This window comes from Capra hircus, chromosome 4, assembly GCF_001704415.2.
Source record: "Capra hircus breed San Clemente chromosome 4, ASM170441v1, whole genome shotgun sequence".
In the NCBI taxonomy this organism is placed as follows: domain Eukaryota; kingdom Metazoa; phylum Chordata; class Mammalia; order Artiodactyla; family Bovidae; genus Capra; species Capra hircus.
In genome coordinates this window covers 180,567-204,086 of record NC_030811.1, presented here as the reverse complement: position 1 = coordinate 204,086, position 23,520 = coordinate 180,567, and the positions used below count along the sequence as shown (strand labels likewise).

The 23,520-nt window shown below is 57.3% G+C and overlaps 1 protein-coding gene across 1 annotated transcript in view; it reads right to left on the bottom strand.

Moving 5' to 3' along the window:
• VIPR2 (vasoactive intestinal peptide receptor 2) overlaps positions 1-23,520 on the bottom strand; it is a 67,829-nt gene that overhangs the window by 35,370 nt on the left and 8,939 nt on the right. The window contains exons 3-4 of the mRNA XM_018046628.1: positions 12,143-12,250; positions 9,790-9,887 (exon numbers count right to left, since the gene is read on the bottom strand). Coding sequence (XP_017902117.1) covers positions 9,790-9,887; positions 12,143-12,250 — 206 coding nt within the window. The remainder of the gene's footprint in view (positions 1-9,789; positions 9,888-12,142; positions 12,251-23,520) is intronic.

Here is a 23,520-nt window from a genome sequence, read left to right as displayed (position 1 = left end):
GATGTCTCTGGACGGGGGCGGGGCCGTCCGGGCTCCACGTGGAGGCCTCAGCAGTGCACGACACTCACTCTGCTTGGCAGCTGCTGCGAACACGTCGGTCCTGCTGGGTCTCCCAGCTCCTCCGAGAAGGCGCCGCAGGGACCCACACACGCTGTCCTGTGGGGCGGCAGGTGGAGGGCGCAGCGGGCAGTGTGTGCTGCCCATGGCAGGACGCAGAGTGGGCCGGCCAGCCCGGGCCTTTCCTCGTGGCGGCTTTGGCACAGGGCAGGGTTTTGGAGCCTGTGGACCAGCAGCAGGGCCAGGAGGTGGCCTCTGTCTCCCGTGTGAGGAGGTTCCTTTTCTCACCTCAAAGATGGAAGCTGGGGGCTTCTTCATTTTAGAGGCCACCAGAAACACAGCCCTGCCCGTCTTCGGGGCCTGCGGTCCAGGCTCAGTTCCAGCTCAGGATTGGCTGTGAGGCTCACCGTCATGCTGGTAACAATCTTACCGCTGAGTTTTTCTTCCTGAAGGTCGTTGGCAAATATCTTTTAAGACCCACCCATTCTGATTAGAAGATTCTGACTGTAACCTAATTGTGACGGTGCTTTGCCATTTACAGAATGTAGCACAAAAGTTTACTCACTCTCTCCTTCCCACGGCCTGTGAAGGAGCAGGCATATCCTTGCCACACGTCTCTTATAAGGTGGGGCCTGAGTCCGGGGAAGAGTCGCAAAACGCGGGGCCACCGAGGTGCAGGGTTGAGACTCCACTCAGACCCTAGTGCCTTCTCCCTCCAGAGGCCCCTCCCTGAGGGCAAGTTACCCATCTGTTTCAGCTTTTTCCTTTAAGAGGAATTGGTCAGTTCTTCAGATAAGGACGTGGACGTCACCACTCTATCCAGACAAAGAGCAGAACTCTGAAGACACTGGAAGTCAGCAGCTCTCCTTGGGTCCACAGGAGAGGGGAGGACACAGGACAAACAGCTGTCCCCAGACTGGGGCAGGCCAGGCAGCAGCAGGAGCTGGGGGTTCCCCAAGCAGAGCCGCTGGGCTGCCGTTGAGCTGCAGGAATCAGACAGTGGCGCAGCGGAAAGGACAGAAAAGGACGTCAGCGAGCAGGACAGAGCAGGGTCCAGAAGCAGACCTGCGTGATGGTCACTGGCCTTTGACAGCAACTAAAGGCAGCACACTGGGGCAAAGGCGGTCTTTCCAGCAGACGTTGCTGGGACAACTGGGCGTCCACATGCGAAAGAATGAGCCCGGACACACCCTTACACTTTCACAAAAGTTAGCTCGAAATGGGCTATAGCCGCAAAGAAAGTAGGGAGTCGCGCAGTCCTATCTAACTCTGTGACCCGTGGATCCTCTGTCCATGGGATTCTCCAGGAAAGAATACTGGAGAGGGTTGCCATTTCCTCCAGGGGAGCTTCCTGACCCAGGATCTTCAGGGGTCTCCTGCATTGCAGACAGATTCTTTAGCATCTGAGCTATCAGGGAAGCTCCTACAGATGTCAAGGTAAAATGCAAAACTATAACTCCTAGAAAATAACATAGGAGAAAACCTAGGTTCCCTTGGGTTGTGATGCTTTTTAAAATACAATCCCTATATGTATACCTATGGCTGATTCATGTTGAGGTTTGACAGAAAACAACAAAATTCTGTAAAGCAATTATCCTTCAATAAAAAAATTAATTAAAAAAAAATACAGTGCCGAAGGCACTCCAAATCATTGATAAGCTGGACTTCAATAAAATTAAAAAATTTTACCATGTGAAAGAATTTCAGAGAATGAGAAGACGGGCCACAGACAGGGAGAAAACATTTGCAAAAGACATCTGATAAGGATTGTTATTCAAGACGTATAAAGAACTCTTAATACTCAACAATGAGAAAACAAACGACCCAATTAAAAATGGGCTGAAGACCTTAACAGGTGCCTCTTGAAAGAACGGATCCAGGTGGCAAAGAGGTAAATGAGCAGATGCTCCCAGAAAGCACAGGGCAGGGCGTCCAGGCGGAAAGAGCCCCAGGAGCCTGCATGCTCGTGGCGAGCAAGCGCGTGGGGACTCTGCACTCACCGGGGACCCCGGGGGCGAGCATCCCTTCGCTGTGAAGCAGTGATTAAAGGCACAGCTCTCCCTCATGGGCTTGTCGGGGGATTCAGTGAGCCAATCCATCTGAGAGCTGTAAACACCCTCAGTAAAAGCCCGAGACGTGATTTATGGCGCTTGGTTTGATTTTATAATAAAGACCGTTTTTATGAGGAAAGAGATCCTCGAGCTTGTTAATCCGGCGCCCCTAGTCCTCCTGGGTCAGGCTCCGTTTGCGCTCACTGTGCTTCATGGAGCACCTGGAATCACACCCACCGCCTCCCCACGGGCAGCGCCTCCCGCAGGACCACCAGCATCCTGTTGAGGGGGACGGGCGGGCGCGCTCCTGCTGACCGCAGCTCCTCCTCCCGTCTGCGGGGCTCAGAGGCACCGTGCACCCAAAGGGGAGACGCAGGTCGCCGGCTTTGCGCTGGGCCCCTCTGGTCTCTGCTGCAGCCTTCGGGGCCTCTGAGGAACTGGACCCGAGCCCAGCTGGGCGCTCCGACAGCACTGTCCCGGGAGGAAATGACCAGGCCCCGGTCCCGGCAAGTTGGGGTCACCTGGGGACATCACTCACGTTGTCCCCGAGGTCACTGTCCTCCTGAGGACGAGCAGAGGCTTCAAGAAGGAGCAGGAGACCAGGGTCCAGAGAGTCCCCATGACGGACGCCCCTCAGCACAGGCAGGCTCCCCGTGGGGACTGCGCCCCGGAGCAGCGGGCAGCCTGGCTGCGGGCCAGGGTCAACCTTCCAGAGGGGCCCTGGGGTCCCACGGCACTCCAGAGGCGGGGGCCCTGGGGTCCCGCGACCCTCCAGAGGCGGGGGCCCTGGGGTCCTAGGGTCCCGCGACCCTCCAGAGGCGGGGGTCCTGGGGTCCCACGACCCTCCAGAGGCGGGGGTCCTGGGGTCCCGCGACCCTCCAGAGGCGGGGGTCCTGGGGTCCCGCGACCCTCCAGAGGCGGGGGTCCTGGGGTCCCGCGACCCTCCAGAGGCGGGGGTCCTGGGGTCCCGCGACCCTCCAGAGGCCGGGGTCCTGGGGTCCCGCGACCCTCCAGAGGTGGGGGTCCTGGGGTCCTGCGACCCTCCAGAGGCGTGGGTCCTAGGGTCCTGGGGTCCCTGTCTGCATGGGTGTCAGGACTGTGTACCCAGCTCCCTGTTTTCAGTTACCTCAGGGACCGCTCCTTTGTTGGTGTGGACGGGTTAGAGGAGAATGGATTTTCTTTTAAAATCCAAATGTGACATTTCTGAGGTTAAAAAAAAAAGTGGTAGATATTTTTGAATGCTTTCTCCCACTGACACCTATTTCGAGCACAGGGTTTATGATAAAGAAAAGGCGACAGAAAGAGAGGTCGGGAGCCTGTGCTTTGCCACCGAGCATCCTCACGCTCGGTGGGGAACCGGGACCTGACCCTAGAGACACCAGGCAAAGCCCACAGGGAGCCGGGCTGAGGGGTGAGGCCTCCAGCATGACGAGGGAAGGACAGAGGACGGCTGGGGCAGGAGAGGCTGGGCCACTCCACCAGGGCCGCCCTGGCTCCTCGGCGGGACGTGCCACGGGCCGGGGACGCAGACAGCAGCCAGGGAGCAGCTTCGCAAAGACGTGCGGTGCTGGGGTTACCGCAGGGCTGCTCACACCTGAGGCGGCACGTGTGTGTGGCCGGGTGTCTGCTGCTTGCCCCCCAGACCTCAGAGGCTGCAGGACAACCAGCCAGCTGGGTTCCCTGAAGCACTCCTGCAAGAAAGTTGCCTCCAAACAGGCCTCAGGAAATGCTCGGCAGCAGGAAATTTGATGGTTGAGTCTCCCCCTTGTCCTGACAGAGTCCGGGTGGGGGCAAATGTCACTGAGAGATGATTTGTCAAACAGCAGAAACTTGTTCCGAGGGTACTTAAAACTATTTGAATATAGAAGTAATGTATTTGCTGACTTTTGAAGAAGTAGAATATATAACCAAGCCACTAAAGAGAACCTGCAGCTTCTCTGTTTCCGGTCCTTCATCCACGTGTTTCCGGGCGTGCAGTCTCTCGCTGCCCTTGTCCAGCCCCCGACATGCCCACCTCCTGCCCCAGTGGCGGGTGGGACCACCCTAACAGTGGGGAGGGGGGCTTCTCCGAAAGCCTGTCTTCTCTTTCTAGGTCTGCAACAGATCGCAAACACCCAGTAAAACAAACATTGCTAATTTCCATATTTTCTTCAATTATCTCTTTGGACTACAGACTTTCAGTCCTGAAATTTGTATGTCACATGGTGAAACAGACAGGATTATCCAGCGAATATCCTGGTTGCCCCCATCCTACCCTGGAGCAGCGCCTCCCTTCCTGAGGGCCTGGGAGGGTACGGCTGGGGCTGGTGGGCACCCAGCCCTGATGGCAGGGCTCCCCATCCTGAGCCCCCAGGTCTTACCCCGCCTGCCTCACCTCCCTGACTCAGTGCCGCCCCGTTATCTGATGAGCAGTCCATGCACTGAGGGTGCCCTCTCGTGCCCTGAAAAAAACCCTGGGAAGCTTCCTCCCGCCACTCGATGCCAAGTGAAGCAAAGACACCACCCTTGGTGCTTGTTTGGAGGCAGAATGGGATCGGCCACCGTAACAGAGCTGAGCGTGGGCCCGCCTTGGGCTCCAATCCTGGCCTCCGCTCCCTGCAGGCCATCCCTGCCGAGCCCCCCGCCCCACCCCGACGTGGGGACATCGTGGTCCTACAGGGCCTAGGAGTGAGAGATGGAAGGCATCTGACGCGGAAGGACCGCACGCTAGAGACGGGGACCCTGGGGGAGGCTGCACTAGCGGTCAGTGTGAGGGTTGCCGCCGTGGTCTGAAAGCTGAGAGGAGGCTGCAGAAATATTTTTAGGAATATGGCATAACATGGAAGAAATGTGTCTGCTTGAAGCATGGGAAGGTTGAAATGCCAAACAGTTCTCTTGGCTAAATTTAGCAGAAGTGCTCTTTATTTAAGACCTATGTTAGCAAATATATAATGTGGGAGACGTATGGCGTGCCTGGCCTGGCGTGTCCACTCAGCATAGGACGCCAGCCTGTCGCTGGGACTGCTGTCCTTGGGAGGGGCTGTCGGCCAGGCGTGGAGCCACGTGCAGTGACTGAGTCACGCCTGGTGGCCGAGCGGAGTACAGCCCTGGGGCCTTTCACCTGGGCGGCTCTCGGTAACAGGGGGAAGGAGACCTCCTGGGCCCACAGAGACTCATCACGGCTGCCGACTATGAGCTGTTGGATGTTTTGCCAGCTCTCGGGCGGGACACTGGGCAGGAGGTGGGAACCGAAGGCAGAGAGGCTGGCCAGGACACTCGGACCAGGAGACTCCAGGTGGCCTTCAGCGAAGGAGGGAAGTCAGGAGGACAGGGTCTGCCTGATGTGCTGTGGGGGAGCCCCTGGGCCAGAAGAGCCCCTGGGTCTGGGGCAGGACTGGTTGGGGGCCTGGGGGGCGGGTGGGCAGGCAGATAACATGGGGTGGAGTGCCCAGTCCTGGCTGCTCCCTCCTGAGACCGAGGCCATGGTGCAGGATGAGCTCCTTGGCTCCAGACACCCTCAGCTCTCAGGGAAACCCCGGGCTCCCATGATAAGGGTGGGGCTTCCTTAAACCTTCTTAGTGGTATTAAGCCCTTTATCCAAGGGTTAAAAGAGAAGAGGTTTAAGATGAAGATACACAGGCCAGGCTGGAGGTGACTTTTGCTGGGAGAGGAACATAGACGGGGGAGACCTCGCCTCTGGAAGTGGGGGTATGGTAAGAGGGTGTCCCAAGCTGAGTGGGGCTGGGTCAGGGTTTCGTGGCACCAGGAACGCAGGCTTAGACCACTGAGCGCCCCCCAGCCCCTCGCAGCTTCACAGTCATGGCTCCGGCCGTCATCCAAGGGGTCCTCTGGGGTCTTCAAGCCCGTGTCTCCTTCTCAGGGCTCCCGCTCCCCATTACTTTACCTCCTGATTCCCTCACCATATGTGGCTTATGAGGAGGCTGTTTTTCCCCTTGAATTTAATTAACTTTGAAACCAACAAAGGTTGCACGCATGGCACCCAGGGAGGAGTCTGGCTGCATGACAGCAGGAAATCCAATCACAGCTGCGGAACTGGGGAGAAAGGTGGGCTGATGAGACGCGGAGTGGCCTGCTAGCAGGAGCCGCGGAGGGTCGGTGGGCTGAGGCTCTCGCTCCCCACCCGGGATGGCCTGTCCTGGCCTCGCTTGGGCAGCCCCACGCCCTGAGGCGCTCGTCCTCTCGGACTCCCTAAAGAACCAGGCATCCAAAGCATGCGAGCGTGGGAGCTGCACCCAGGCAGAGAGTCACTCATCTTGGCTTTGTGCCATTATTTCCTTCACTTTCTCTTATTAAAATATTTTGAGTTTCTAATCCATTAGCAGGGAATATGCACTCATGATACTTGCAGAGTCTCTGAAATGTTTAACTGAGAACAAAAATAGCTTTTCACACTGGATAGAAAAGCATCGGGAAGTCAGAGGCGCCATCCTCGAGGGGTCTGAGCCGACGTGGTTCCCACAGGGTGTCCTTTACAGCCACATCAGAGCTTTGTCGCCTGAAGACAGAGGGGAATGCCGGGCTTCCTGGAACATTCATGTGTGATGTGAGCACAGGCTGTGAGCACGGGGGGGCTTGGACACTCTGCTTCCCCCCATGGGGTCCTGAGGCCTGGGAGGTCCACACGCTGGGCTGGCTGCGATGGCGGGCAGGAGCTGTGGGCAATGGTAGGTGGGTGTCGGAGCCCCACCTGCCCTCAAGGCTCAGGAGGCCGGGCGCTCTCCAGCTGCTCCCCTCGCCCGTCTGGGAGCACGTGTGAGGTGATGGGGGCCAGGCTGTCATGGGGCTGTCCTCGCTCCCGGTCAGAACAGGGCTGGGACACTTGTCTCTACAGGGACGGTCCTCAAACTGGGGTTAATGATACACAGTTCAAGGCTCACTCGTAGAACACCGACAGGATGGTTCCCAGTTTGGACACATTATATCGCAGAACAGCAGTGTGGGGCGAGTCTGGAACCTGAGACGGCTCACAGGCCCGTGAAGATCCCTCGGTGGTCTCTGGCCTGCCTGGGGGCCCGGCCTCCAGCAAGCCTGCAGGCCACGGCGCTCAGCCTGTCCTGGGCAACGGGGCTGACAGTGGAGGCGGCGAAAGCGCCCCAAGCCGCAGGCTCAGCACCGGGGCCCCACCTTCTCTGTGCTGCAGCCAGGGGGCCACGGGGGCCTCCTGGCCGCCCCTTCTCTGCGGGGTCCCTGCAGAGCACCCAAGGGTGCAGGTCCAGGTGGGTCTGTGGATGGGTCAGCAGCCCCGGCCTGGCTGCCCAGGTGGGTCCCAGCGCATCTGGGCAGCTACCCCTTGTGTGGGGAGCGGGGGCTCGGGAACTGCCCCCAAGGAGGGGTCAGACGGACTCACTCTCGTCAGAATGGCAGGGGCCCTGGCCACGCCACATTGTTCCTCCAAACCTCAGTTTCTCCGTCTATAAAGTGGGCTGTCACCTGGTAAATGAGGTGTGGGGTGGGCAAGTGGCTGGCAAGCACACACCTGCAGTGGTGGAGGAGTAGGCTAGGGGCCTCCCTGAGGCGGATGTGAGGGGCTGTGAGCCCCCGCGGCCGGCGCACGCAGTAGAACCCCACACCTGTCAGCGAGGCGCACAGAGCTCGGACACCCAGCCGCACCCCAGTCACCCTCCCCGACCGCCAATCACGGCTCACCAGGCTGACCTTCCAGTTAGAGGGGTACACGCAAAAAAAAAGGTGCTTCTTCTCCAGGGTTTCCTGATCCTACAGGAAAGGAACTGGCTTTAAATTACAGACCTCGGTGAAGAGCGCAAAGGAAGCCCCTCGGTCATCCAGGAAAATGACGGCAGCAATGTTCCTGCGGGTCTCACCTGGGGACTGACATGAGGGGCTGGCGGGAGAGGGGGCATCAGCCCCACAGACAGGCTTCTGCCAAGGTTCTCTGGGCTCCTGCTTGGGCGGTAGGCAGCCCCCAGGCTCTTTGAATGAGCCCCACACACAGTGGGTGGACTGTGTGGCTCACAACAGACTGTGGAAACTTCTGAAGGAGATGGGAATATCAGAGCACCTGACCTGCCTCCTGAGAAATCTGTATGCAGGTCAAGAAGCAACAGTTAGAACTGGTCATGGAACAACAGACTGGTTCCAAATAGGAAAAGGAGTACGTCAAGGCTGTATATTGTCACCCTGCTTATTTAACTTATATGCAGAGTACATCATGAGAAAAGCTGAGCTGGAGGAACCACAGGCTGGAATCAAGATTGCCAGGAGAAATACCAATAACCTCGGATGACACCATCCTTATGGCAGAAAGTGAAGAAGAATTAAAGAGCCTCTTGATGAAAGTGAAAGAGGAGAGTGAAAATGCTGGCTTAAAACTCAACATTCAAAAAACTAAGATCGTGACAACTGGTCCCATCACTTTATGGCAAACAGAAGGGGAAACAATGAAAACAGTGACAGACTTTATTTTCTTGGGCTCCGAAATTGCTGTAGATGGTGACTGCAGCCATGAAATTAAAAGATGCTTGCTCCTTGGAGGAAAAGCTATGACCCAACCTAGATAGCATATTAAAAAGCAGAGACATTACCTACAAAGGTCCACCTAGTCAAAGCTATGCTTTTTCTAGTAGTCATGTATGGATGTGAGAGTTGGAACGTAAAGAGAGCTGAGCACCACAGAATTGATGCTTTTGAGCTGTGGTGTTGGAGAAGACTTTTCAGAGCCTCTTGGACTGCAAGGAGATCCAACCAGTCCATCCTAAAGGAAATCAACCCTGAATATTCATTGGAAGGACTGGTGCTGAAGCTGAAACTCCAATACTTTGGCCACCTGATGTGAAGAACTGACTTACTTGAAAAGACCCTGATGCTGGGAAAGATTGAAGGCAGGAGGAGAAGGGGACAACAGAGGAGGAGATGGTTGGTTGGCATCACTGACTTGATAGACATGAGTTTGAGTAAACTCCAGGAGTTGGTGATGGACAGTTAGGCCTGGTGTGCTGTAGTCCAAGGGGTCGCAAAGAGTCGGACACGACTGAGCGACTGAACCAAACACCCGAAGCTGGCAGGGAACAGACGTCTGAACGAGGCCCAACCTGGGGCTCCTAAGGTTCTTCCCTGTCCACACAAGGTCATGGTCCTAGTGACAGGGCCTGAGGGGAGACAGTGGGCTGGTTTCTGGTGGTAAACAAAATGACCCCCATCACGGCCACGGCTGGGTGAGCGTGCCGGCGCTGGGGAGTTTACAGAAGGCCCAGGGCAGGCTTCAGCGGAGCTGCAGTTGTTCCTGGAGGAGGGGCTCTTCTCGCCCCTCACCTGCCCTGGGCCAAGTCTGGACCCAGCCTGAGAGCATCACCAGCAGGTGCTGAACCGGGGCAGCGCCGGCCAGGCACACTGGCTCCATATCTGCACAGATGCTCCAAGCTTGGTCCCGTCCCTGCAGCTGGCTCAAGGCTGAGAAAACAGCTTCACAGCGTCTTGAGAGCCTGTATTGTGGCGACATCTCCAAGGGAACAAGAAACCCTCACAGCAGAAAGGACACGCATTACAGCTGGGCTCAGCAAGCGCCGCCACTCTGGGGTCACTTTCCAGACGCAGCAGGCTGACGAGGCCTCCCTACCCCAACCCTACAGAACCGTCACGATTCCTAAGCCCAGGCAGCTGAGCTGAAATAGGGCCCTGGCTGGATTTGACCGGAAGTGGAAGGAGATGTGAACAAGGTGCTTACCTTGCTCTCATCCTCAGGGTCGCTGTAGCCACACGCGTCCATGAAATCCGGGAATGTCTCTGACCACCCGTCACTGGTGCAGTTCTTGCTTATGTTTCCTGGAAAGTGAACGCCATGGGTCTGATCTGAGTGTCCATGGCCTGCACCTGCGCCTCGGGGCCTGTCTCTCCCTCGGGCCGGTGAGGGTCAGGGCCTGGACCAGGGTGCCCGCTGTTCAGGGCCTCCTGACCCGTGGAACCTGGGCAGTTGTCTTGCATTTCGGGGGCCCTCAGTGGCTGGAGGGAGCAGGTTCTCCGACAAAGCACGGGCACGTGATGGTGGTCACGTGGGATGAAGTTAACAGAGCAGAGTGGAAGTAAACAGGGTGTATCCTGTCAAGTGAGAAGGGTCTGCAGCCAGACCCCGGTCACCCTGTCCTGCCGGCTGGAGTCGGGAACAGAGAAGAGCGATGGTGGAGCAGGGCGCGGGGCTCTTTGTAACTCATGCAACCCTGACATCTCACGAGGAGGCCCTGCGACGATCCCTTGCTGTGGACGAGAAACCTGACGCTTAACGAAGGTGGCCCACCGGTGGCCCACAGCCTAGAGCAAGCGGCCTGTTTCAGGACTGGGCAGTCAACTCCTCAAGTGCACAGCACGCTTGCGGCCCACCTGCCTTTGGGACTGTACCCTGAGGTCTGGAAGGCCAGGGGGCGGGGTGGCTAGGGGGCGGGGCAAAGTGGAGGGGCGGAGCAGTGGGTGGGGCCGTGAGGGGCGGGGCCGAGGCAGTGGCCGAGGCAGGCGCACAGTTAGAGGGTCTCCCCACCAGGGTCTGTGAGAACCTTGCTCTCCAGGGGCGTCACTCGTTGTGGGACCTCCCCCTGCTGCAGGGCCCCCGTATCTCCAGGCCACTCCCTATCCCGGCCGTCCTGAGTTGCGGTTCATGGGGGGTTCTCAGCACAGTGGTGACAGGCACCCCCCAGCACCCCCGAAGCTGACTGCACACCCTTCATAGCTCGGAGGGCAGAGTCCTCCTGCTGTGCAAGAGACACAGGTTCGGTCCCTGAGTGGGGACGATCCCCCGGAGGAGGGCATGGCAGCCCACTCCAGCATTCTTGCTTGGAGAATCCCATGGACAGAGGAGCCCGGGGGTCACTACAGTCCTTAGGGTCTCAAGGACTCAGACACGACTGAGAGACTAGCGTTTTTCCCACTCTTCTCCTTGCTGCTCAGTGCATGGCTGAGCGTGACTGTCCCGTAGGGCCATAGTCACAGTGCCTGGTTCTGAGCACTGACCGCTGGGCTCCGACCCTGCTTCGGAGGATCCTGGCTCGGGGGCGAGGCTGGAACTGTGGCGGGCTCCACGAGGCACCAGCCCCCGGGAAGAGCTCCCATCCCGGGTCCCGTTCAGGCTCGAGTCGGGGCAGGTCATGACGAGCCCTGCAGCCCTCTGAAGACCAGCCCTGCGGCTTCTAGAGAGAAGCAGGCAGAACGCAGGGCTGGGCCCTCTTGCTGCTGGATGCAGAGTGCAGCACCTTCCCCCATGGGGGAGAACCCCTGAGGGCCTTCGTCCATTCATCAGAACAGATCTCAGAGTCCTTGAACCTGGCCCTCCTGCACCTGGAGGTTTGACACCGCTCCTTTCAAAGACCTGCCTCGGAGCGACACCCAGCCCAGCTCCCCACCCAGAGGCAGAGTCTTCTGCGGCCCGTTCCCACCCCCATCCTAGACCTGCTTGGGGGGACCTTCTGCAGGCCCCAGGGCCCACTGGCATAGTTGCTATGACAACATGCACCAATGTCTGGAGATTCCCACCCACCCACCCCCCCACAATTTCCCACCTACAACTTAAAAAAAAAAAACAAACAGGTGTATTTCTCAAATAACCGGGTTTTCACGGTCTGTGTGCAGAGCAAGCCCCGGCAAGAGGCAGCCCTTGGCTCCATGAGCGCCTCCTGCAGGTGTTCAGGGGCTGAGAACCCAGAGTCGGTCCAGGAGGGAGACGTTTGTTGTGAGGGAGAGAGTGTGTCCCAGGCCAGCAAGGGACACCCTGGAGGACATGCTCTGAGGGCCATGGGTGCCCAGGTGAGGCAAGGGTCCCTGCTCTCCCCCTGCCTGGTGCCTGCGGCCCCTCGTCTGCACTGGACACCTGCACTCCTGCTCGGGGTCTCCCGTCCGCCTCCGCGTGTGCTGTGGGTGGACGGCCTGGCAGCAGGCATTCTGTCCTCCCAAGCTCTAAGGCCAGGTCAGCACAGCTGCTCCCTGACCCACCAGGTTGTGGACACCGACGCCCTGCTTCTTGTGCCTCCGTGGAGAAGTTGGTCCCTCCGACCAAAACCCCCGAAAAGCTCAAAAATGACACAGCAGAACAGTACCTGGTTTGCTGTAAAAATTGCTGAACAATTTTGGACAGGGCACCGTGACGGTCTCGCCGACATCTGCGGGGCGCCAGCAAGTAATGTTGTCCCAGATGCCGCTGCAGGCTGCAGGGGAGACAGGAGTGAGCGAGGCCCACTGCCCACCTCAGGCAGCTCCCTCCGGCTGCGCGTGTGGCACCCAGAGCGGTGGGGCCAGGTCTGCTCTGAAGCTTTGCAAATAGAGAGCCCGTCAATTAGATGATTAGACTGCAAATCACTCTCCTGTGAAACAGACTCGCACCACGATTATCACTGGAACATGCTTTGCACTGGTTCACAGTGATCAGCTCTGCAGAAATGAGTGAGTGTGAAGGGATGAATCTGAGGCACCCAGCGTGCACTGTGCACTTTTGAATTTCAGCAGAATCGGTGCTTCTTCCTGATGATGTGCTTGCCCCTGTGACGCAGTGGGCACCACCGGTATCTGTGTAAGTCTCGGAGGTGAGGGTCCCCCGAGGCACTCACCTTTGTACTTTTATGGACTCTGACTTCAAGGACAATTTGCAGCTTTAAATATCTGATAAGATTTAGTTGATTGCAGCAGTCAAGATGATTATTGGTGATGAATTTTTAGGCTACCTTCATGGAGTTATCTAATAACTTAATTAGCACAACGGTAAAGCCTAAAACATTTTTCAGATCTCTTATTTTGCGTAATAACCACCCCATGAGGGTAATTCACACAAGCATTGCATTAAGCATCTCACCAACAACGAGCACTGAGGTTCAAACAGTGCCAGGACCTCTCAACTTGAAACAAACAGATAATGAATCCTTGAACCCAGGGATTTTTTACTGCAAGTTCAAGGTGTTTCTACTATGTTTTGTGACCTCTAAATCTTACATTTCAGGAAAACTTCAGTATTGGAGGAGCAGTGTGCTGGTTTCAGTTAAAACAGAGAAGCAACATTTCTGCTGTCTGGCATGCCATCCAGACCTGTACGATAACCGGGATATAGTTTTGGTTTGACCACAGGAATGTTTTACTTCTATGAAAACAGATAATGAAAAGTTGGCTCCAAACCAGATTTTGCAAAAAAGTTGAAAATATCTTTCTAAAGGCTTTTACAAAGAAAACGAAAATATGTGTGCTGAGTCACTCAGTCCTGTCCGATTCTTTGTAACTCGATGGACTATACGCACGAGGCTCCTCTGTTCGTGAGACTCTCCAGGCAAGAATACCACCCCTCATGGGGTGGTTATCATGCAAAATAAGAGATCTGAAAAATGATTTAGGCTTTGATGTTGTGCTAATTAAGTTATTAGATAACTCCATGAAGGTAGCCTAAATTTCATCACCAATATATCATCTTGACTGCTGCAATCAACTCAGTCTTATCAGATATTTAAAGCTGCAAACTGTCCTTGAAGTCAGAGTCCATAAAAGCCATTTCCTTCCTCAGGGGATCTCCTTGACCCAGGGATCGACCCCAGATCTCCTGCACTGCGGGGCAATTCTTTACCATCTAAGCCACCAGGGAAGCACCAAAATGAAAATACACTCATCCTACAAACTGAATTACATACCAAAGATTGAGTACATAAATTTATACTACAGTAGCTTACATATTTAAAGAAAATGTTGCTTTCTGAAAAATTAATTAGAATAAGTCATCAGGACAAAGATGTCAGTAGGAACACTCTCCCAGTCGGGTGGACAGTGTGGCCTGCGGGCCTGGGGGTGTGTGGGTGAGCAGGGGGCAGTGGTGGGGGGTTTACCTGCGCAGTGAGTCTGAGCACAAGCCATAGATAACGGGGAACACATGAGCTTCTCTCTCCACCTTCCAAACCTCATGAAAATGACAGTCGAGAAATCAGAAAGGGCAGTTCCTAGAGCTCATAAAACTGCAGACAGACAGCACATGTGTCTTAAAGACTCAGGCGGAGAAGGGGGCGCAGAAGAGGCTGCGGGAGAAGGGAAGTGGGCACTGCCCTTGAAGGGCCTGGACCCCAGGACCCGGGGCTTGGGCCAGCTAAGTTTGGAAGAATCACACTGAGTGTGAATTCTGAACTCTGGGAACTCCAGCCTCCCCCAGCCTGCCAAGTGTCTGGAAGCTCTGCTTAGGCCACCTGCTGGAGCAGCGCCCAGGGGAGGCCCCAACCAACCAGGCCACCTGAGACGGGCGGAGTCACTCTGAGAACTGCAGTTGGGGACCACCCGGTGTTCCTCCCGAGAGAAGCTTGCCTTGTTCTGCTGCAAAGCCTGATGCTAGCTGTTGAGAGAGACGGGGCTTCCCAGGTGGTGTTGCTGGTAAAGAGCCCGCCCGCCAACGCAGGGGGGATGTGGGCTTGACCCCAGCAGATCCCCTGGAGGAGGGAGTGGTGACCCCTGCAGTGCCCTTGCCTGGAGAACCCCATGGAGACTGGAGCCTGGAGAAACTTTGTTTCGCAAAACCAGATTTCCAGACATTCCCAGCCATCATTCTCACCTCTAACTCTGTGGCTGCTTAGCAACTCACTTTCCTAGTTTTTCCAAAGCACACAAACTGGTTTTTCCAGAAACAAGTGCCTTTTGGTACCTGTCAGCTTACATACTGTTTAACTAAGCCGTTGGTTGAGTAGCAGATGTGGGCGGTGACGATACATTGTAAGCTCGGCAAAGTGGTCCCTGCGGTTGCAGGGAGGAGGTGGCAGGGAGCCTTGAGCAAAGAGCTTCCCACCAGGGTCACCAGAAAAGAAAGCATAGGAGCCCAGCGGACACTGGTGCTGGGCTTCGTAAGCTCCTCTTGGGAGGGCAGTTTATTGCCCTGAAATAATCTCCTAGCCCAAGCGGTTCAGGAAAACTGACCTGACGCAGGGTGCAGCCTCCAGACATGCCCGAAACTCCTCGGCATCTCATACAGAACACGCTGGAGGCACTGATGGAGAGTGTGGGACGGGCTACGATTGGAACACGGGCCTCCAGATATGCTGGAGCTCCACGGGGACAGCGGCAATTCACCCTCCAGACGGGAGTCTTCAGCGGGGGTACCCACCATCATGGAGAGAACCCTAATCCCCTTGTTCCCCAAAACCAACTTTCTCTCCAAGCTATCTCCGGGCAAGTCACACTACCACAGACGGGGGTACTGGTGGTGTTTTGACGCCTGGATTTATTTTCTCATTGTTTCGATGACATAAACATCGCTTTCCAGAAAACCACGTGAGTCTCACTACCCAGGCCCTGCAGTTTCTCTAGGCAGAGCTTGCAGGGGCACTGCTTTTCCTGCTCACGGGTGCACACAGGGAGGGCGGGACCGGAGCCCCACCCGGCCACCACCGCCCTGACCCCTGATGGCCATGTCCTCACTGGAGGTGACAAGCACCAAAGAACTGATGCTTTTGAACTGTGGTATTGGAGAAGACTCTCGAGAGTCCTTTGGACTGCGAGGAGATCCAACCAGTCCATCCTAAAGGAGATCAGTCCTGAATATTCATTGGAAGGACTGATGCTGAAGCTGAAACCCCAATGCTTTGGCCACCTGATGGGAAGAACTGACTCATTTGAAAAGACTCTGATGTTGGGAAAGATTGAAGGCAGGAGGAGAAGGGAACCACAAAGGATGAGATGGTTGGATGGCATCACCGACTCAATGGATATGAGTTTGAGCAAGCTTCGGTAGAGGGTGATGGACAGGGAGGCCTGGCGTGCTGTGGTTCCTGGTGTCGTAGAGATTCAGACACAACTAAGTGACTGGGCTGAGTGATGCGGCAGGGACCCCCAGCCCCGCCTGCAGCGCCTCTGCATGACCTGTGTGGGGTGGGGCAGGGTAGACATCCAGTGGGCGCCCAGCTCAGTGAGGCTGCTTTTGCCCTGGCCGTCAGTGGCAGCGCCGGGCTGGTGGTCTTGGCCTGGGCCAGATGGAGTATCGCTGACCAGCCTGGGCCTCCTGGGTGGCGAGTGGCCCCCAGGGCCCCCGACCCTGGCACTCCTGTGGGGCCACCCGTGTGAGGGCCACAAGCCCGCCGCTGGGCTGAGGACAGGAGACCGGCTGGCGGGTCGGTGCCGCAGGACGGCTCTGACGTCGGGGCCCTCCTGTCCCCTGAGTTCCGGTCTGGGTGATTCAGGCCACACTAACTACTAGACTCTCCCAGCGGGAACAAAGCAGGCTGAGAATGACTGCCACGATTCCTCACTGCGCCTGCCATTCTCCTCGTGAGCCTTGACAGTCAGTGCCAGGGCTCTGCCTGGAGAACAAGGACTGTGGGGCAGGGCCAGCTGGGGCTCACTAAGAGGACCCGAGGACATCAGAGCCGGGAGGACCTGCCGACCCCTGGAGGCACTCTGCCTCATACCTGGGGGTCCACACCTAGTGAGTCTCAGGAGTCTTAAGGCCACGGGCTGCAGGCCACTTCCCGTGACACCTGCCTCTGTCCACTTGGAACGTCTCGGCCATTCATGGAGATGCCCTTACAATCCTACAAGGCCTTCCAGGTGTGCGATCTTAACCCACGAGCGCTGCACACGTGCTGGGTGTGCGTTTGCGTGGGCCTCAGTCCAGGTGCGGGGAGATGTGCGCGGCGCTGGGAGCCCGTGCCTGCTCCGGCTAGTCCCTGGCCGACAGCATGTCGTGCCAGGGGTGGAACGGCCCCCGTGGCCCCTGCTCCAAGGTGCAGCCTGGTTCCTAGCGAACGTGCCTCCCAGACCCCAGCTTATTTCAGGCCAGTGGCCCAGCGTGGGGGGCCAAGGGCAGCCTGGGGCCACTCTGCTGGTGGTGGTCTTCTGGGCTCCCCTTAGAATCCAGCACCTCCACTTCCCACAGCCCAGAGGCTCCTCACCCCAAACGTTGGCTCTGACCCGTTCTGGACTCTGCTCTGGGGGCTGTCCTCCCCGGCAGAGGACAGTTACAGACCCAGCAGACCTCCCTGCCAGCTGCAGTGGGGTGGCTGCCCGTCACCTCTCATCCCTGCGTCCCCTGGGACTGGGGGGCCTCCCTTCCCTCCACAGTGGGGCAGAAATCACAGGGTGTTCCGAGGGCTCTCCCCAAAGACACCCACTCCACAAACAGTCCTGCCCTTTTCTTCCATGCTGTGGGTGTTGGGGAAACACCCCTCTGAGTGGCCTCCTCCTGGCCACTCATGGGTACTTGGTTGTTGCTCTCTTCAGGGCCTGAGAACATCCTATACATCAGCCTATACATCCTATACAACATCCTGTACAAAATCCCATACAACACCCTACACAACAGCCTATGCTGCTGCTGCTGCTAAGCTGCTTCAGTCGCGTCCGACTCTGTGCGACCCCTTAGACAGCAGCCCACCAGGCTCTCCCGTTCCTGGGATTCTCCAGGCAAGAGCACTGGAGTGGGTTGCCATTGCCTTCTCCAATCCAACACCCTACACAACACCCTATACAACACCCTATACACCAGCCTATACAACACCCTACACAACACCCTATACAACATCCTATTAAATATCCTGTACATCCTATACATGCTATACAACACCCTATACAACACCCTATACAACACCCTATACACCCTATACAACACCCTATACAACACCCTATACAACACCCTATACACCCTATACAACACCCCATACAACACCCTATACACCAGCCTATACAACACCCTACACAACACCCTATACAACACCCTATACACCAGCCTATACAACACCCTACACAACACCCTATACAACACCCTATACACCAGCCTATACAACACCCTACACAACACCCTATACAACACCCTATACACCAGCCTATACAATCTCCTATACAACATCCTATACAACACCCTACACAACATCCTATTAAACATCCTGTACACCCTACACATGCTATACAACACCCTATACAACACCCTATACAACACCCTATACATCCTATACAACAGCCTATACAATATCCTATACAACACCCTATACAATATCCTATACAACACCCTATACAACCCCCTGCAGAACATCTTACACACCCTACACCACACCCTACACAGCATCCTGCACGTCCTGTGCAGCAGCCTGCACTCTATGTACCACGGGCACAGTGACGTGATGTGCTTTCCTTTCGGAAAAACAGGATGCCCTGTGGGTGTCTTCTCTGCTTTCTCAACAATATGCGTCTCATCTTTTTCCTGTTATTTCCGCAGCGTGCCGCGTTTTAATGGCTACGAATAGTCCAACATCCACTTGCGTGTGCCACACGCATGAAGTGGTGACACGACTGTCTGATCGGAACTCTAGGTATTAAGTCCTTAGTAGGTGCCCCCCACATGACTGGACTTGTTTCCTGTTCTTTTAGAAGGAACTGCAGTTCTTCCCCAAATGATGAGGAAAAGCTCTTCTTTACAGAGAATGCTAATTGATACGTGCAAAGAATGGTTAGAACTTTAAAAGCTGACATTTTGGACCCTGAGACAGACTCGTTCAAGTGTGAATCAGGAACAGGATCGGGGGAAGGCTGGGAAAGACGAGCAGCTCCAAAGAGCACCAGCCAACTGCAGGGAAAAAGAAGTTGGTGTTCAAGATCTGGAGGCCACTTATACTCAAGTGGCCAGACAGCATAATGGGGTGCTGAGGGACATATCGATCACCAGTGTGGGGACCCCACGGAGCACACACGCGGCCTGCACCCGCTCTTCCCAGAGGGTCTGACCTGAGTCACCTCAAGCCTTCATGCCCAAGCTGCTGGAAGGAGACACAGGGGCTGGAAGGACACACCGACACGCACCCGGAACACGGGACACTCTGTGAGGTGACTGATCTGCTTAACGTCTGGGGGTGCAGGCGGAAGCGCCCGAGGGCCAGAGCCCACAGCTCTGTGGACAGGTCCATGGAATGCGTCCTGTACAAGCCGGCGCAGCAAGTGCCGAAGCGCTGACATCTGCTGAACACCTGGCGCCTCCTCTGCAGCACCTGATTCCACGGACGTCCAGTCACACAGAAAGGGCAGCCGCGCTGCCGGAAAACTGCTCATGAAGACAGTAGGGGAAAGCCACAGTCCCTTGGCCTGCAGAGCGAGGTCCGGCCCTGGAGTAGCTGGGGCAACGTGGGATCCTGGGCCTTGGCTGGAGAGAGGCGGCCAGGGTCCCCGGTGGGGGAGTCCATGCGCCCAGGCCTCATGCACCTGCCACTGAGCCCAGGAGCAGAGTGCACAGGGACAGAGGGAAGCTGTACTCCAGGAGAGGCCTCGGGGTGCTCTCACGGGAGCAGTCTCAGAGCCGGAAAGCGCAGCCCGCTCTGGTGTAGCTTACTTATTCTTATTCCTTGAAGGTGAGGACTCTGCATTCCCGCAGGAAAAGAGAAACTGCCAGACGAACCCTGCTGGGGCAGCAGCACAGATGTGGTCACCGCCGGCTGGGCTGACATGAGGCTCACCACTGGCTGAGCTGACGGTGAGGTCGCCCTTGTTAAAATAGGACCCCAGCTGCCCTGTGCAGACACAGCTTGGCAGCACCCCCTGCAGGGGGCTGTGCTGACCCAGGAGGTTTGCCAGTGGTCCTCTGTGCTCTGAAACTCTGATTTAACAGTTTTAAAGAAAGGAGTTATCTTCATTTTAGCCCTCAGAGCCCCTGATCTGCTTCCGGCTCCCAGCAACCCCCATCTACTATCAGTGTAAATAATTGAAAGCTTGATGGATCGTCTCACCAACTGAAGTTGGGAAAAATCCTTTCTAAAGTGGGTTGGCCAAAATGTTCGTTCAGGTGCCCCCCTGGCCAGCTTCAACTTGCATGAAATTCTTGGCCAGCCCAAATAAAAGGGTCTGTGCTTCTCTGTGAACCCACTCCCCTATTCTGACGCGAATGGCCGAACAGGCCGCTTCCCGCTTGCCTGCCGCCTGAGGGCCCCGCTCCGGGTGCAGGGTGAGTGCGTGATGTGCCACTTTCTGCGGGTAAATCCAGGCCAGCCTTTGAAACCCCCAGGGTCAGGACGACTCTGACCAAAGGGCTTCCCCAGGCCAGTGGGCACCCGGGATTCGAAAGAGGCCACACAGGCAGCTGGGGCAGCGCAGAGCCTCCCACCTCACAGGGCGCGGAGAACAGGGTGGCCAGAAGCGGCTATCCTCCAGGTCTCTGTCTCTGGGCAAATTTGCTGTGTGCCCATGGCCTAAGCGGGGCTCCGTGGAGGCTCCAGGCTCAGCCCTGGTCGAGCCTGGCCCCTTCCCAGGGCGGCTGCGGTTACAACCAGCAGAAACCTCCCCACATCCTCACTGCTGCCTCCCCTTGACTGCCTGCCGAGACCACCTCTCAGAACACTCCCACCCTAGACTCTCAGGCCACACAGCACACGAAGGACCCCAGGGTCTGCCTCCTGGCTGCAGGGTGTGCAAGGCTGAGATGCGGAAGGTACCCCCAGGGAAGCGGCCCGGAATGCCCCATGTTTCAGCCCCTGAGCCTGGCGGTCTTAGTGCACACCGAGGGAGTGGATGTGATGCTGAGTGGGCTCAGACCTCCAGCCCCACAGACGGTGACGTGATCCCTGGGGACCCATGCACTGGACCTGGAGGCTCTGAGACACCGGCCTGCCAGCCCCCCCCTCAGTTTCAGAGTCACCCTTTGGGTGTATTCGGTGTGACCTGTCCAGGTGTCCAACTACGGATGCCCTGTTTCCCGACATCCTGCAGAGAACCCAGTTACCGCGGACACGAGCAGTGGCGGCCAAGCTCTCCCAGGTGGGGGCCTCCTTGTGTTGCTCTAAGGGTGCATACTGACACCCTTTGCTCTCAAAATACTCGCAGTGGTGTCAGGAGCGCTATTTCCATGCATTCCCTCAGCTGGACATGGAGCTAAAAGTCTTTTTAGAAATGCTGTCATTAGGGATGACAACAGTACTTGCTAAGGGTGGAAGTAGAGAGGAAAGGAGCCTTCTGAGGGGACAGCCTCCCAGAACAAATAACAGCCCATGTCAGGAGGTGCACTTCTCAGACACGTCAGTGCAGGTGAAATCAGCCACGTGCTGGGAGTGGGCTGCTCCAATCAGAACTCGGAAGGCACTCACAGAACAGGCTCAGGGTGAGATGACAATCTCTGCTCATGCAGGCAGAGATGGAGTATTCATTTTCCACAAATGGACTGGACCTTCTTCATGACTCAGCACAGCTCTGGGACCAGCGACAGCTTCGGACTCTTCACACCTGCAGTGATGAGCATTCGTGTCTCCAAAAAAAAAAAAATTCACTGAGTGTCACTGGTCCTGAGGCTGCCCGAGGGCCTCATAGAGGCGCTGGGCCAGGAGGGTCTCTCCAGGGCTTCCTGAAGCAGGAACAGCACAGATTCACAAGCCAACAAAGGCACCAGCTTGGGGCTGGCTCTTCCAAGTCCACACTGCAGGCCAAGCCTTCGGGCCCAGAGAGAAACCATCGGGCGGGTGTGGACCATGCCCCGGAGCCACGCTGCTTCCTAGAGCACCTGTGCAGGAGCCTGGACTCTATACGGGAGCGAACCCAGGTGCTCCCACAACGGTGCTCCAGCTCTAAATGCGTTTCCAGGGCTACAAGGAATGTTTTATGGGGACCTCATTCTTCAGACACCTCCTGGATATCCAGTCTAATTAGGTGTTACAATGATCCCAACCTTGGTAAGTTGGAGGCAAACCACAAACCAAGGTCTGGGAAATGCCATTTTGGGCGACAATGCTACCAGATGGTGTCTTGATTGAATCCCTTTGGAATTTCGAATATGGAAGCGGCAAAGTTTTATTTCACTCAGGTGGATTCCATAGTTGGGAGTCATATTCTGGGACCTGAACTAACGCTAAACAAAGACTCAAAACCCAGAACTAATCAAAGCTGTTAACTGAACAAAATGATCTATTTTTTTAAAGAAAAAAAAAAAAAGAAATGTACAGAAGTCCACTTTGAACCTATTTTAAAAATACGCTGAATCCAATCAACCCCAAATATCAAAATGTCCCCTACACTGAGCTGAGCAAATGCGGTGCCTGTGGTGGGTGTCCTGGCAGGCACGCCTGCCTGAGGGCTGACTGGAAATCCCCCTGAGACAGGCGTCTCCTCCCACAGCAGCAGGACAGGACCGTCAGGAGACCCATGAGGCCCCGCAGCGGGTCAGCTGAGAACTGATGGAGAGCTAAGCTTGTGCGCACCTTCACCCACCGTCCTCTGTACAAATCCTCAACAACCTTCTCTCTGACGTCAGTGACCCCTTGGGATGTTGTTGGTGCCGCACAAGCTCCCGGGTGGGCAGAGTCAAGCCGCGTCGCACGGGAGGCCGGACTCAGCTGACAGGCTGGGACTGGAGCATGGGGAGTCCTGCCATGTTACTCCCAGGGCGATCTTCCGTGGATTTACGAGCAGCACTTGGGCGCCGTCCCGGGATGGTCCCGGGACATCCATCTCGCAGTGTTATGACAAGACATCCTCACACGGGCCGGCAGCTGCTCATCCGAGTGTGACCCCCGGGGCTGGACTCCCGGCCGTCCAGACCAGCCTCCCGCGGGGCCACCCTCCTGGCTGCGGGCGTGGCCGGGGCCCGGGGCGTGGCCGGGGCCCGGGGCGTGGCCGGGGCCCGGGGCGTGGCCGGGGCCCGGGGCGTGGCCGGGGCCCGGGGCGTGGCCGGGGCCAGGGGCGTGGCCGGGGCCAGGGGCGTGGCCGGGGCCAGGGGCGTGGCCGGGGCCAGGGGCGTGGCCGGGGCCAGGGGCGTGGCCGGGGCCAGGGGCGTGGCCGGGGCCAGGGGCGTGGCCGGGGCCAGGGGCGTGGCCGGGGCCAGGGGCGTGGCCGGGGCCAGGGGCGTGGCCGGGGCCAGGGGCGTGGCCGGGGCCAGGGGCGTGGCCGGGGCCAGGGGCGTGGCCGGGGCCAGGGGCGTGGCCGGGGCCAGGGGCGTGGCCGGGGCCAGGGGCGTGGCCGGGGCCAGGGGCGTGGCCGGGGCCAGGGGCGCCGCATGAGTCCACAAGCCGCTGCGGGTGGGCACATCCTGCTGACCTCACAGCCCGGGAGCCCTCTCTCGCTGCATTCCTCCTTCTGGGCCACACCCTTCGGGCCGGCCCTCGGTCACTCCTCCAGCCTCCGGGGCCCATGGCCCCGCACGGTCCCACCTGGCGGGCTGCCTCCAGCCTTCCTCCCGTCGCTTCCTCTCGCTCTACCCAGCCTCCTCCGGGGGCCCCGCTGCCCCCCAGGGAGGGGTCGGATCTTCTCACCCCACCCGTCTGCAGCTTCAGGCCTTGAGGCGCCTCTGCCTTCCCCCCTCCACCCGCTCACTGCACTCGCCTCACAGCGGCGTCCCCAGCCAAGTGGCCTCTCCGGTGGCCTGTCCAGCTCTCCAAGCTCAGGAACAAGCCTGAACCCCCACCTGCCTGCCACCTGCCCGGCGACCTTTGGTGCTTCACGCAGGGCGGGTAAGAGGGACAGCAGGGGACGCATGCTGTCTTTGTCTCCGGGGCAGCGGGCCCCCCTG